The sequence below is a fragment of the Pseudopipra pipra genome, chromosome 5 (assembly GCF_036250125.1).
Source record: "Pseudopipra pipra isolate bDixPip1 chromosome 5, bDixPip1.hap1, whole genome shotgun sequence".
Lineage (NCBI taxonomy): Eukaryota > Metazoa > Chordata > Aves > Passeriformes > Pipridae > Pseudopipra > Pseudopipra pipra.
In genome coordinates, this window is record NC_087553.1 from 607,253 (window position 1) to 622,239 (window position 14,987).

At 44.7% G+C, this 14,987-nt stretch overlaps 1 protein-coding gene and 1 long non-coding RNA gene across 8 annotated transcripts in view; one reads left to right on the forward strand and one right to left on the reverse strand.

Annotated features, from left to right (window-relative positions):
- Positions 1 to 14,987, forward strand: part of WNT7B (Wnt family member 7B) — an 81,114-nt gene that overhangs the window by 56,016 nt on the left and 10,111 nt on the right. The window contains exon 3 of the mRNA XM_064654046.1: positions 12,869 to 13,140. Coding sequence (XP_064510116.1) covers positions 12,869 to 13,140 — 272 coding nt within the window. The remainder of the gene's footprint in view (positions 1 to 12,868; positions 13,141 to 14,987) is intronic.
- Positions 1 to 14,987, reverse strand: part of LOC135413932 (uncharacterized) — a 134,751-nt gene that overhangs the window by 50,466 nt on the left and 69,298 nt on the right. For all 7 annotated transcript variants that reach the window (XR_010430502.1, XR_010430501.1, XR_010430503.1 and 4 more), the window contains one exon: positions 847 to 939. This is a non-coding gene — a long non-coding RNA (uncharacterized LOC135413932). The remainder of the gene's footprint in view (positions 1 to 846; positions 940 to 14,987) is intronic.

Here is a 14,987-nt window from a genome sequence, read left to right on the forward strand (position 1 = left end):
TGCTGTCAGTGTGTGTTAACCAGAGCAACATGACATCATGTGATAGACAAAAACACTGCTTGGTCCCATATAGCCTAATCCAAGACTTTTCACGTGAAACATTTGTTTTGTTTTGGTTTTAAGACATTTGCCTTTCTAACTGGTCTGTTTTAATTAGAGCTCAACCTGAACCACAAACGATAGATTTGAACTTTCCCAGAGTTCAGTGGTGTTCAGATCTGGCTTTTGGTTTGGCCCATCACAAAGACAGGGGTCAGCTCCAAAGTTCAGATCTGGGAACGGGCTGTTGCAAAGTGGGGGGCTGGAAAGATTATCTAATGAGACCCATAGCTCGCTTCAATGGGGGACTTGCAGTAGAGACACCTGCTAGTTGTTTTTAAAAGTACTTTTATGTAGGCAGCAACTCAAAGTCTGGTGTTAATGCCAATCCACCTATTGAAATACTCATGTATTTATACAGCAGAAAGGGACTTGTTCCTCCTTTCCTGGTCACAAAACCTGGATCCTGGTCTGAAGCTGGAGTACCTTAAAAACCTGTAATTTTTTTCTTCTGATCTTTGTTTAAAACTCATCCTTCATTTCTAGGGCTTGAAAACAATGGAAGCTCTTTGTGGACTAGAAATCGGATCCTTTCATTCTTACAACATTTAGTTTTTTCAGCAGATAACTCTCAGGGCTGGCACCTGCCCTTTGTCAAACCCTTGCAGGTGTGGGTCAGCATTTTAGGGTGAGCTTGCTCAGTACCTGGCAAGACATGAGCTTAACACAACACAAACAATAAACAACAACCACTAGTCTGGTGGATAAGATAACCTAGTAGGCTCAGATTAAACATTAATTCAGTACCTGTCACGAGTCCTGAGAAGATTCAGATAATTCTTCCTTGTTTATGTAAATCTTGTCACTTCCCAACTCCTGTCAGGACCAGAAACTTCAGGGCTGAAAAAAAAAAAAAAAGACTGCTCTTGTGATGCTTCCAGACTCATTTTGCAAACCAGAGAGGTTTGGACCAGAATCCAAACTTTGTGTATTTATCCAAAACCCTCTGAGCTCTTTACTCTTCTAAATCTCTTTCATATGTGTGATTTGTGCCATGTCTTGTTCTCTGAGGTTACAAACGTGACTACCAGGCAAGGACCCCTTAAACACCAAGAAGCTCAGACACCATTACTTGACTCCTCCCAGAAGGATGGTCAGGCAAGTCAGATGTCTCAGGAAGGTGAAGGCACCACACAAGCAGTGTAAAAGGGCATTTGGAAAACAGAATCCAAAAGCAACTCTCCACCCAGCCCTTTCACCAGAACTTTCTCATTTGCTGTCCACAAACCCTGAGCTCTGAGAGGATGGCAGTGACTCACAGGGTCACTGCCCAGCTGTTTGCCCTGTGCTGAGATGTGATCTCTGAGCACAATCAGCAGAGCAGAGCAAGGCACATACAGACAACCTGCCAACCCAGCCCCTGCTGCAGCCACCACAGCCCCTGGGGCTGGTGAGGTGTCCTTCTGCTGGCACGGGAGATGCCAAGGGAGCGGGAACATCCTGAAGAGCCACACGGGACTCTGTGCCCCACCCCCCATCCCTGCTTTGCCAGGGATGCACCAGGGAACACGGGACAGCCTGCAGGGTGGGCCACCAGTGCTCACTACAGACTGGCCTGGGGATTCCCCACACTGTGCTGAGCCTGCCAGGCATGGGAAGGCATGGCAGGAACTCAGGTGAGCCATAGATCTGTAGGACAACCTTAATGCAGAATGTCCAGGAGACAATCCAACAGCAATTCCCAGCAAATGCAGCGAGAACCTCTCTCTGCCACATTCCTGGGCAGAATTTTATAGAAAAATGCAACGTTCTGGTACTCTATTTGACACAAATTATTTTTTCTCTTTTTTGTCAAACAGAAGAAATGGTCTTTTGTCTATGTCTATATGCTTTCTTAGAAGAAGGCCACCTTGAAGAGCAGAGTCACCAGACAAGAAAGCATAACAATTTCTGTGCCTGGGAAGTGCTGTCCTGGGCACAGAGGAGCTGTTTCTCCATGACCAGTAGCCTGAAACAGTTTTAAAGAGGCCCCAGACTGGCTGTCACCATTTCTGAGTTCGGGCAGTGCATCCTCCACGTTCATTGCTGTCACCACAAAGGGCTGTGCAGAGCAAGGTCCTACACTCCTGCATGTCCTTAGTTATTTGACAGAATGCTCCTCTCGGATTGCTGTCGCAGAGAAAGCTACAACACCCTGGAGGATTATGCCATTTTATGATATTTGTCTGGATCTAGACTGGAAATCCGACAATAGTTTAAATAAGTATTTATTTATTAGGTCCTGCCTACACCAAATAAATGCCTAGTGTATGTGATTCAGTTTAATAAAAGACACTGCTGCTCTTCACAAAACTTATTTCAGAAATGTCATGACTAAGTACAATTAGTACTTTATTTTATTTATGAGTTTACTTTAAGCTCATGCTAATTCTGTACTTGACAGAATCAAGTTAAATGAAAAAAACCTAGAAAAACACACTAGAAGAAGTTATGCTATGTTCACTAGAATGTCTTTTTTCTAATCAGTGAAACCAAAAAAAGTCATCTTCTGGCTTTTCATGTGAAGAAATCTTTTTTCCCCAGTCAGAACATTTTAAGGGTGGGCTCTCCTTTTCTAAAACCACCATATACCCTCAGCAATTACACTGAGATGACTGCTGCCAGCAGAGCTGGAAAGGCTCACTGTGCAGGGAAATCTGGCTTAACTCTGATGGGATAAGTTTAGACTCTCTCCCTTTCTTTGCATTTTCTACTCCCAGTTTTGGGGCTTCCCCGTGCAGCTTGATACCTTCTGGGAGTCTGGCTATTTTGGTGTCTAACTCAGTGCTTGGGGAGGCTGGATTCCCATGCTGGCCACAAGGAAAATACTGTCTGGAAGAACATCTAAAAGACAGGCTTTAGAGCCAACAGCCCATTGCAGATTTAGCTCTAAGTGACCAGCTCTGGCCCTATAGATGTAATTAATTTTGTATCCTGTAAACATAGGTATCTAGTCTGAAAGCAATACCTCACACCTGCACGATGTCCTGGGCTAGGCTTGCTTTGTATGTGTTTCCAAGAGGAGTTTCTGGACTTATATACATATATATATAAAATAATTGTGTTGGCTAACATAGGAAGTGAGTCCAAGGAGAAAGCCTATGCTGACAAACAGAAGCAGCCAGCTTTCAAGATAAGCTTGAAGCTGCACATATCTTACTGGTTAGTCAAGAAATGTCATCAGCCCCAAATGGGGACGAGAAAACCTTGAGTATCTCTCTGAAACAGAAGCAGATGCAACCTCAGCAATTCTTCTGGGCAGACCCCTCAGTTAGTTATTTTCTCAAATGCAGAGTAAAGGGAGGCTGTGGATCCAAAGCCAGGCAGGTGTGGCAGGTGAGGAGGTGCAGTGTGAATGTCAGGAGCACACTCCAAGAGCCCTGGAACTATCTGGCAGGCACGGGGATTCTGAGCCCTCCCTGCCTCCAGTGCAATACTGTGCTAGAACACAGTGTGGAAGAGCAGAGGAGGGAATTCCCAGTCCCAGGAGCTGCTGTTTCTCCCTGGGAGGACTCCTGACCCACCATGGACAGCCTGAACTGGTGTTTCAGTTCAACTGGTGTTTCAGTTCTTGGTTGAGAAGTTTGCAGGCAAATTCCCCTGTGAACCCCCTGCCAGAAAGAATCCAACAAGAGGGCAGCTTGTCCTCTCACAGGTCCTTCTGCCCTATGGATAATTGCCTTAACCTCCTCGTGCCCCTCTGCAAGAGAGGTAATAATATCTCTAAAGAGAGGTAGTAGTATCTCTCTTCTCTTGCCCTCTCAAGCTGAAAGATGCAGCTTCTTAAGGCAAGGACAACCTCTTGCAGAAACAGATTTGTGTCTAAGACCAGTTTCAGCTGGGTGTCACTCAGTGTTCCCAGAATTCAATAATTCTGGAAAATGGCACTGCCCCACTGATAAGCTCTGGACAATATATTGAGGTAATAGTCATGATTTAAGTAAACTGCCTCAGGAATCCCAAAGCAAGAGCTGAAATTTCATCTTCAACATACAGAGACATTTGCACACCCACCCACAGACACTGTGGCATGCCCAGGTACAGGAGCTTAGTGCTTCCAACTACTCATAATTTAGTGAAGCCTCTAAAAGGTGTTATTATTTAACATGTTTCTACAGCAAAGCACAGGTGTGCACAGACATGGCCACTGCCCTCAGGGATTTCTTACCTGGGTTAGGAGTGACACAAGATAATATAGCACAGGATGACCTCATGCAAATGGCAGTGCAGATTTATTTTTACAGAGGTGTTCTTCAACACAGTATAGTTATGTCAGGCCACTGAGATGATTGAAACAGGTTAATTAAAATACTGGCCCAGCAAAGTTCCACTGGAAGGTCTGATTCTGCACAGCGATGGCTTCCTAATCTTCATGAGCACAGCAGAAGGGAAAGCAGAGTATTTGTGAAATGGGGTCCATAGCAAAGTCAAACAGTCACATCACCACAGGATAATTTAGATTGGTAGGATCCTCTGTTGACAGCCAAGGAGAACACCCATTCTGAACTGATTCACTCACTAAAGTCTCAAGCCCACAAAACCCATACACATGAAAATCTCAGTGGTTTGGTAGCGATCTGCTCTGCTCTGGTATCCTGCTGAAATGAAGTTGACTTGAAAACAAATTTACTTTGTCCTCCATTTCCTTGTCAGGTTCAGAGTGGAGGTTTCTTTTCTGCTGTTTTTGTTTGGTTGGTTTTTTTGTTTGTGTGTTTTTGTTGGTGTTTTCATTTGTTTGGGGTTTTTTTGCCTCGTTGGTGTTTTGTTTGTTTGTGGTTTTATTTTTTATGATGCAGCAAGCATATTTTCTACTTCTTAAATCAGAGTGGACAATGCTTCCCTTCCTGAGGGGAAGTACACAGGTACCTCAGAAACCTCAGCTGAATTATTAGAAGAATATAATAATATAATATTGTATTATAGAATAGGATAGTATAGACTAGAATGGAATATAATATATAACACATCTGGTTCCTCCCAGCCCCATTTAATTTAAGGACACTGGTATACTTTAGGATGCAGTTTCCCTGAGGTGCCTCCAGGATCCCATGCTGTCTGACAAGGGCTGCAAAGCACTTTTAAAATGCCCAGTACAGTGCAAGACATCTCCAGCTGAGCTTTCGGCATTACAACACATCCACCCACCGAGGAGGAAAGGCCCCGAACGCTCAGCAGGGAATCCCTGAGTCCCACAGAGGGTCTGCAGAGAACACAAGCAGGAGCCGCTGTCCCTGCTGCAGCCTTGCTCCCCCCGAGGCGCCTGGAGAGCATTAGCAGGAGCTTTGTGGAAGCACAGCCGGCTGTGACACACGCAGCCCTTTCTCAAAGGTGCAGTGCAGCTGGAACCACCCCCTCGTGCTGCCCAGGCCATGCTCCTGTGCACTCTTTAAATGAGTGCTCAGCACCACGTTCTCATTAAACTTCGACAAAAACAAGCAGTGCTGCCTAATTTCCCCATTTTCTGTAAGAATGGGGTACAGATTGTTTGCTAGGGCTGAGTTAGTAAGAAATATTTGCTCTGACAAATATTGTTTTACAGCGGAGAACCCAAAAATTTCATATTTCTCTGGGCACTTCTAACCATCCTTTCAAACCTACTAACCTCGCAGAAGCTGTCCCAGAAAACTTCACCAAGGGACATGTTGCCAAAAGACAGTCAAAAACACAACAGAATTATGCTCACTGGAACAGAAATGCTGACTATTGTTTAAGGTTGCCAGGATTTAACTGAATATATTTAGGGGGTAAATTAAGGAAAAAAACACTGTAAATCACTGGAGGACTCATTACAGAAATCATTGTGGAAAGTACCACCAAGGGTTTAGAAAATAACCATGAGATTCAAAAGATGTTTGAAAAAATGCAAAAAGCAGAAGCAGAGTAAATATCTCTTTTTAAGAGACATGATCCCAAAAGTATATAAACAGTGACAGCAAGGAGCTGCAAAAAGGCAAGTGTGAAATAATTCTGGCTCATGTACAGCCCACTCTAAAAGAAAATTTCACAAAGCCACATGAGCAACAGACAGCAATCCAGTTGACAGAGTGATTATGAACTGATGACCAAGATTCTGGCACCTCCAACCATAAAAACTTAGTGGGAGCCTAAAGACGCAAAACGCTGAATAAGTGAAGAACCCATAAATAAACTATTATGTCATATCACTACACACTGTGGCCTGTGAGATCTGCAATGTTCCCTGTCCCAAACACATGTAACTGAGAATAGACAGCCTGGAAGAAGCCGCTGAAATGCTGTGCAACTCCTGTTCCAGTGCTACTCTGACTGAACACACCTATCTGGGATGCAACAACATTAAACATGACTATTTAAATTAGACTGTAAGGAAAGAGGCAATGAATCAATACTGTAAAGAGAACATTCCTCAGTGTGACCAGCAGCAGCCCCCATCAGAGCTGCCCAGGAGGTCCTGCCAGAGCACAGCGTGCTCCGGGTTCTCTGCCCAGCACCTCTGGGCACGGGAGCTGCTCGGGAGCCCCACAGCCATGGGGGCTGCCTGGGGGTTTGGCAACAGGCTACACCAAACCCATCCCTTTGCACTTGGTCAGTGGGTGGAGATGGAGAAGAAAAGCTGACCCATGACTCAGTGCAGTGGACCCCTGAGGAGAGTGTACCAGGGGTAATATTCAGAAGGCCAAGCACTTCTTGCCTCAGCCTTCACTAAAGAGGTCAGTGGTGAACAGGTGCTTACAGAACTAATATCTCCAGCAGAGGAACACCCTCTGAGCATCAGGCAGAAGGCAGGACCTGTCCAGACTGAATACTTTCCAGTTTAGCCGTCCCTCATCTCAGAACATTTAAGGAAGCCAGTTTACAGTTGGTAGTCCTGACAACCATTAGGGCTGAAAACTTGGGGAGAACTATAATTAAGAAGAAATGAAAAGACAAATGTATTGCCTTTGTCTGAAAGAGAAAAAAAAAAAAGAAAGGAAAGGAATTATAGGAGCAATAATCTTAACTTGAATAAATGAAAAAATATGGGAACAAAACCCCATTTGTAAGCTCATAACTAAGAACAAGGAGATGAGTAAGAGTCAACAAGGATCTGTCAAGAACACATCATGTTAAACCAATCTAATTTCCTTCTTTTGCCACCCAGGGCCTCAGAGGCAAGAAGAGGAGTTTATGCCATGTATCTTGGACTTAAAGGGAGCTTTTGACACTGCTTTATATGACATTCTCACAAGAAAACTAAGAACATGCCAAATGGGTACAGACCATCTGGAAATCATACTTGGAGTGTAGTTATCAAAATGGAAGCTTGTGCTGACTAGTTTTCCTTGTGATCTGTGCTGGATTTGATACCAGTCAGGTTTTACTCCTGACTGGACCAAAGGAATAACTGTGCACATTGAATTTATGAATTATGTCAAGTTGGGAAGGACTGCAAGGAAGCTGGAGGAAGTTTGGGTCAAAACTGAAAATGATCATGGAGAAATGATTCAGAAAAGAAGAAAAAAAAAAGTTAAAGCAAAGAAAGAGAAGGCAAATCAGGAAGGCAAATGATTCTGTACGTGGGAATAATCAGCTGCACAAATGCAAGCTGGGAACATGTGGTGTGACAGCAGCTGCACAGAAGAAGCTGCAAATTGAGCCAGAGTGAAAAGTGTCCTGCTGCTGTGAAAACACCACGCCGGCAGGAGGAAACAGCAGGGCAGTTACAACACATCTGAAGTGCTCCTTCTGCTCTAACCCCGAGGAGAGAGACCTCAGCTGGAGCATCCAGCGCTGCACCACAACACAGCTGGGACACCTGGGAAGGGGTGGAACTCTTTACATACTGAAAGGCTGCTCCTACAGGGAGGGAGGAATAGGGTCTTGGCCTCTCTAGAGAGAGAAGCAGTGGGTTTGAATTCAGAAAGAGAGTTTTAGGTTGATATCAGTAAAATATATACCAGTAGAGGTCCCGAGGTACTGGGATAGACTGTGGAACCTTCTCTACTGAAGATCTTTAAGAACAGAATAGAAAAGCTGTTGTGAAGGACACACCTGTGCTATTAAGCTACGTTAGGGCTGACAGTCAGAGTAGAGACCCTGCTGAGTTTCCTGCCAGCCCTGCTTTTCTACCTGGCTTTTTCTGCTTGTACAAACTGATTTCAGAGGTCTGCAGCTCTGACATGCAGCACTGGGTAGAGAAAGTTAGAGGGATAGAGAAATTAAATTAATCCCTGCTTTTATAAACCAAGAAGCTCAAAATTATTTACATTGAAAATGCAAACAGATAAAGGATCTGCTCCAGACAGTGAGAATACTCTCTCTGACTTGTTTTGCCTTTGGATCAAACTGAAAGAGAAGGGCCTGCACTATTTTCCTTGAGAATTGCTAATGAGTGTGTTGAATAAAACACAAAATCACAAAGGAAATAAACTTGTCTATAAAAGTCTTCATCCAACAGCACTTAGGGCGATGGTGTCTGAGTTTTAGTTTATTCATCTAGATGTATCTATTGTCTTTTGCCATAAAAACTGACTCAATCTGTCCTCAGCTTTCCAAGCCTTGTTGAAAAGAATAGGTTTGGCAAAAGAAATTAAAACTTCTGCCGTGGTTCATTTCTCCTTCCCACTGACCTATATTGTGTTGTGTCATACAATCAATCTGGTGCCTTGTGTAAGTGCATGTGGAATTTGTTTGGTTTAACAGCAGTGTGTAGGACTTTCTTCTCTCATTGCTGATCCAAGATTTAGGAAATTACTGGCCAAACAGTGTATATTCTTCAGTTTATTATTTGAAGTTAAATTACAGTTCTAATAGCTGACATTCAGTGGCAGCCTTATTCATCCAGTTGCTGACATGGGCCATTTCAGGATGATGTGTGCAATAGGAATATTCTCATCTTGTTACTCAGAAAAACACATCTTGCAAATAACTCTGGAATGGTCCAATGTTTAACCCCGTGCTCCCAGCTGAGAGGGCTAGCATGTGTGACTCTCAGCTGAGTGTGGTGACAGGCTGGACACACTCTGCTCAGTCTGTGCATGTTCGAGTGCAGTGAAGTACAGCAATTATGGACCTGGGAATAATTTCCACATCAGACCAGACTAAGTTTAGTGCTCAGTTAGCAGTGTAAAACTTAGTCAGAGATGACATCTAAGTGAGGGGTCAGGAACAGGCTGCTCCATGGCTCCGGGCTCCTCTCACCCTGGCTGCCAGAAGTGTCTCCCTCAAGGAATCTGTGGTCCAATATCCGTGTGTCTGAGCAGCATCTGCCTGCACTGCTGCTGCTGGAGCCCTCTGCTAGAATGCACATGGGCTCAGGGCAATGGCAGTGACTCAGCTCAGCACAGCACAGGCAGGACTCCTCTGATGGGCTGGCACATTGCTACAAGTGGCCTTCAGCACCTTCACCAAAGACAGAGGCCTTAACTGCATTTAATCCTGGTGGTCATCTTCTATTGGAGTCAGTTATCAGATCAGTTATTAGATCATGCTACACATTCCTCCTGTGCTTTGGGAATTAAACCAGAACTGTCACCTTTGACATCAAAGCAGGTATTTCTAACAGAGAAATGGATGAATCCAAGGGTTGCAATAAAAGCCAAAGCAGTGCCTTACCAAAATAAAAATCTCCACAGAATTATTCTGGTCTATGTGACAGAAAGCTTTAGGAAGTCAAACAAGAATTCTTCTTCTGAGACACAGATACTGAGCGTATACGGTGCCAAATAACTAAATAACCAGGATATTCACTGGAAAAAGAAAATTCTAGCCCCAAAGCTGAGTCAAATCACAAATCTGCTGCTATTTATGTCTTCATTTAATGAACATTTCTGGAAAGACTTGTCTCTGTTTTGTTGCAGAACAAGAATATTTTTGAAATCTCAGAAAATTCCACAAAATGAGATTATTGTTCTCCATTCAGGTATCACAGCAATCATTACTTAAATATTTTTAGCTGCCTAACAAAGACTTGCTCAGAACTGATTCCAAGCGATGACATGCTAATGGAAAGCTTTGTGTACAGCAGACACATTATTTGAGGCCAGAGGTTCCCTCCCTCCCCCATCAGCAGTTTCTGACAGACTCTACTGATCCTGGGACTTAAGTGAACTGCTGAGGTCATGCTTACACTGAAGTTCAAGTGAAGTTTTAGAACATCCTCTAGTTAAAAAAATAATAACCCCCCAAAACCTTAATTCTCAGCAGGACAACTTAACTTGCTAAAGAAATCTGGTTTTCAAGTTAGATCTTATTTCTAAGCCCTTCTTATTTTAGAGCTGTGTGGAAACAGAAGAGTAATCTCTTCACAGTGTCAATGTGGTTTCCACTTGATATTATTCCATGACTTGAGATGATTCTATCACTGCTATAGCTCTCAAGTGGGTGAAGGAAAGATGTTTTCCTCTATTCCTGGAGGCAATCAGGGGTATAGTGGGACCAAGGAGGAGAGAAAGGAAGATAAAGACAGGATATTCTTTAGTTTTACAAAACTGATCAAGGGAAGCACCGTGTGAAAACCCAGGGAGAGGCCACAGCCATAGCAGCCGTGATAAGATGTCTCACCATCTCCTCTGGAGACATGTGGAATATACTGAGCTGAAACACAAGAAGTGAGCAACCTGTCTCTAGTTAATCTTTGAGTAAAGCTCCTGAACTGTAGGTCACAGCTGCTATATTCCCTCACAGCAATATCTTTCTGCTTCTCCATAAGCATTTCTGTGTGTGCTTCAAAGGTGTCTGAACCAAACATTTCCCTGGCTCTGATTTTGCATTCCCATTTACCCTCACCCTGAAAAAAAGGAAAACATATCTATGTATGTGGCTTCTATTGAATCTCATATTTCCAATACTTCAATTTATAGATTGAGAACATTTACAAACAAAAAGAAAGAAATCCTGCAAGTCAACATGACACATGTTAAAACACGGGTCCCAGGTTTGATTTCAGCTGGCGAGTGAAGAGGAGAGGAGCGAATATTGATATGTGTTTATAGAGATCACACTAGGAACTAGAACAGTGGTTCCCAAACTTCTTTGGATAGCTGTCAACCCTCAGAATTTCTTACGGACCACCAGGCATCGTTATCACCAGAGTTTTAATTGAAAACACTATTAAAAACAGTGGTTAACGTGGCTCTGCGGATTAGCTGCGAACCCTTCCCCGTGGCCTCCTGGACCACCAGTGTTCTGTGGGCCATGGCCTGGGAACACTGAACCAGACTGCACACAGTGCGCAGCCCAACAAAACCCCCAGTGTGTGGAGCACAGGCAGCCCTGCCACTGCACCACCACTCAGGGCAACGGAACCTGTCTGCGAGCTGAGGAACACAGAACCCTTTTGTTTTTCCCTTACCCGGAGTTGCTTTTTTATTGCTTTGGTGAAACAAGTAGATGGTGCCAAAACCCAGTTTCTTGTAGGATCTTCCTCATGTCTGGCATGGGTGTAATCTTTCAGGAAGCTATTTATGAAAATAAGAAATATAAAACATATCCCCCCAACCAGTGTGGACTGGTCATTCCAGAACAGTTATGCTATCTATGAATCTGAAAGCTAAAAAATTAAAAATAGCTTCTAAGGTTTGGTTTTTTTTTTTTTTTCCTCTGGAAAATTTGTTCCTTTATTTTTCCCTCCCAAATCCATTAATGATGCTAAAGCTCTGTGTGTGGTCATTAAAGCATTTCAGCAACTTTCTGCAAATTCTTTACAGTTATTCTTTGGCTGCAGCACTACAAGTTTGTCTGTTTATCACCAGAGAAACACACAGAGGAAAATGCCGACAGCGCTGAGAAGGGAACTTACGGGGGAGCATTGTAAATAAGGACAGCAAAACAGCAGGGGCATGATCCAGCCCTGCATGGAGCCAGTGACAGTGGGGTCTCCTGGGAGCAGGGATGGGCTGGAGCTTCCATCTGATGGCTCTGCCTTGGTACCTCCTTGCAACCCACAGGCAACTCAGCCAACCAGTAAAGAAAGGAGGCTTATTTCCCTCTCTTCATACACTCCTTTTCAACAGCTATACCATGGAATTGGGAAGAAGGAACCCTGGCAAGCAGCAGCATCATAGAAAAAGAAAAGAACTTTCTAAAATAATTTTTTTTTTGGACAAGACTGTGCTTCCATGTCAGCACCTCACCTGTTTGGGAGAGGAAATAGCACTGCCCCAGCACTTTCATGCCCCTTGTGTGCTCAATAGCCGTGGTAATGCAGAGGTTTGAGTCAGACTGGGAGTGGAAAAGGGTCATTACAGCAAAGCTAATGCACAGGAGAAGTCAGCAAGAAAAGCCTACTTTACTTTGAAACATAATGAAACCTACCCAGCTCTTGTCTCTATAGACCTCTCCTGCAATACTTCACACTCAGTATCACTAGTGGATGCTACTGGAGCATTTATAAATTAGATTAATAAGCTCCCCTATTTGTGTCCTGGATTTTATTTTTTTTTTGCTGTCTGAACATATTTCTTTCTCCATGCAGTGCCAATGCTCAGAGGTAACTATTAACTTACTTGTCATTAATCTGAAATAGAAAAAGCTCAGCTTGCCAATATGACTAGCCAGTGCAAAACCAAGCCTCGTGCCCCCCTGCCCAGCGTGCAGCCCCAGAGCCAGATGCCGGTGCTGTGAGGGTGAGGAGGGTGCTCACCCGGGGTGCTGTGCCCCCGCTGAGCCGGGCAATACGTGTGGGTTCTGCAAGAACGAGGGACACGCAGCGAGCAGCCCTGCCCTGCCCGCGCCGCTGCCCGACACCCTCGCGTAGATAATGTGTGTACTTTCTGTAGTGAGTAAGTGCTGCCTTTGTGCCAACCCATCAGCTTTTGGCTTCTCTCCACAGGAAGCAGGGAGGCCGCGTTCACCTATGCCATTACTGCTGCCGGGGTTGCACACGCTGTCACGGCCGCCTGCAGCCAGGGCAACCTCAGCAATTGTGGCTGTGACCGAGAGAAACAGGGCTACTACAACCAGGAGGAGGGCTGGAAGTGGGGAGGCTGCTCCGCGGATATCAGATACGGCATTGAGTTCTCCCGGAGGTTTGTTGATGCCCGAGAAATCAAAAAGAATGCCCGGAGGCTGATGAACTTGCACAACAATGAGGCTGGAAGAAAGGTATTCCAGAAAGGACGAGGGATGGGGATCCGTGTGCGCTGGAGGACGGGGGGAGGCTGGCTGGTGGCAGGAGCATTCCCTGAGAACTCCCCCCTCTCTCTGCTGTTGTCCCGCACCCACAGCGAGTCACCCCATGGCATCTATGTTTACGTTTTGTTGCTGTTTCCTTTTATTCAGAGCTGAACATGTATTAGAGACACTCCTCTAAAAATTGCTGCTTCCTAAGCCTTCTTTCCAGTCCCCTGCTCCCAGAGAGGGCCTTGCTGGATCTGCTTGGCATATTGATAAATCACTGCTTTTCATCTGATTTGCTAAAATCTAGCAAGGGGCTTGTGATGGGGTAGGAATGAGTGTCTGCACTGCTCAGCTCCTACAGCACCTGTAGCTATTTATTCCACCCAGACCAGAACACTTACTGACCCTGGCTCTAATGAAATACACACAAATACACAATGCACTTCTTAGCAAAGGCACAACCGTCCCTTTGTCACTGGTGGGCCACAAACGGCCCGTTAGTGTCACTCTGGGAGAAGAAACAGTTTCCTGTCTGCAACCACGACTGGGTTGCTTGCCATGGAAACAATAAACATCATGGAGCTACGCTGACTTATGTCCCCTGAATAACAACCCTCATGGCTCTCAAAGCTTGCCCCTAAAAAAGGACAACAAATCTTTCTGCCTAAAATATACTTACATCAGGAGAGAATTTACTGTACCCTTCAAAGTGTTTTCCTCCAGATTAAAAATATGCTGCTTCTGCCCTCCAGTGCTGCAGAAGAATCCAATATACCAATATACTAATTCAGTATTCCAACCCAGTATAACCCTTTCCTTCTGGCCCCCAAAATCAGCCCCAAACTCCCTTCTCTAAAACAATATGTGTTTTCAGTGGTGTCCTGAGCACTGGGCAGAGGGGGGTGAACTGGTGGTGATGGAAACAGTGTCTGGCTTTTCCTCATTAACACTCAGGTACAGCTGAAACTGCACTGAAACTGCAGGTGGTGTATGGGCAGTTGTTCACTGGGAGGAAAATACTGTATAAATTCAATGTGGTGAGAGAGGCACAATCTCCAGTGTAGAGACAGGATGGATACTTCAACTGTGGCTGCCACCGAGCTCTCTGGATGTGCAGCAGACAGCTCACTCAAGAGCCAGACAGAAAAGCAGCCTTAAGAGAGGCACAGCCTTTTTTTTCCCCCAAAATTTGGTACCACATGTGTAAAAGGCCCTCATACAGTAGTTGACCACCAGGTTGGAAGGCCAGCCCCAGGTCTGATCACCTCTCCTAGGCTGGGCATTCCAGCTCAGCACCGTGCACTGTGTTTGGAGGCCAAAGAAGGTGGAAGCCAAATGTTAAACTGGCCAGGGAGCATTTATTCCTGCTGGATGCATTACCATCCCTGCTCAAACTGGCCCCCTCTGTGGTGTGCCCTGTGCCACCCCACAGAAGCCTCGATGCACATGCTGCTTGGAACATGTCAGATGATATTTAAGCTTTTCAGGGAATTTCTGATGACTGTGGAATGAGCGAATCCCCTCATTGCCCTGCATTGCATCCCCTAATGGCTCTGGATTGCATCCCTAGGAATTGTTTCAGCTAGTGGCAGGTTTGTAAAGCTTCTGATAAACTTGTAATAAATAGCAGCAGTGACAAAATCATAAACTTGCCATTGGTGCCATTTGGAAGAAATAAATACTTAGGGATTCCTGGTGACATGATGGAAGATTTCTGTTTTGTGGCCAAACGGCTCTGTGCTGTGTGAAAGAGCAAAGGAATGAACTTCCCCATCAGCTTTGAAACACCCACTCTGGTTTGGGAGGAAAGTACAAGTGTGGTAAAGGAAAAC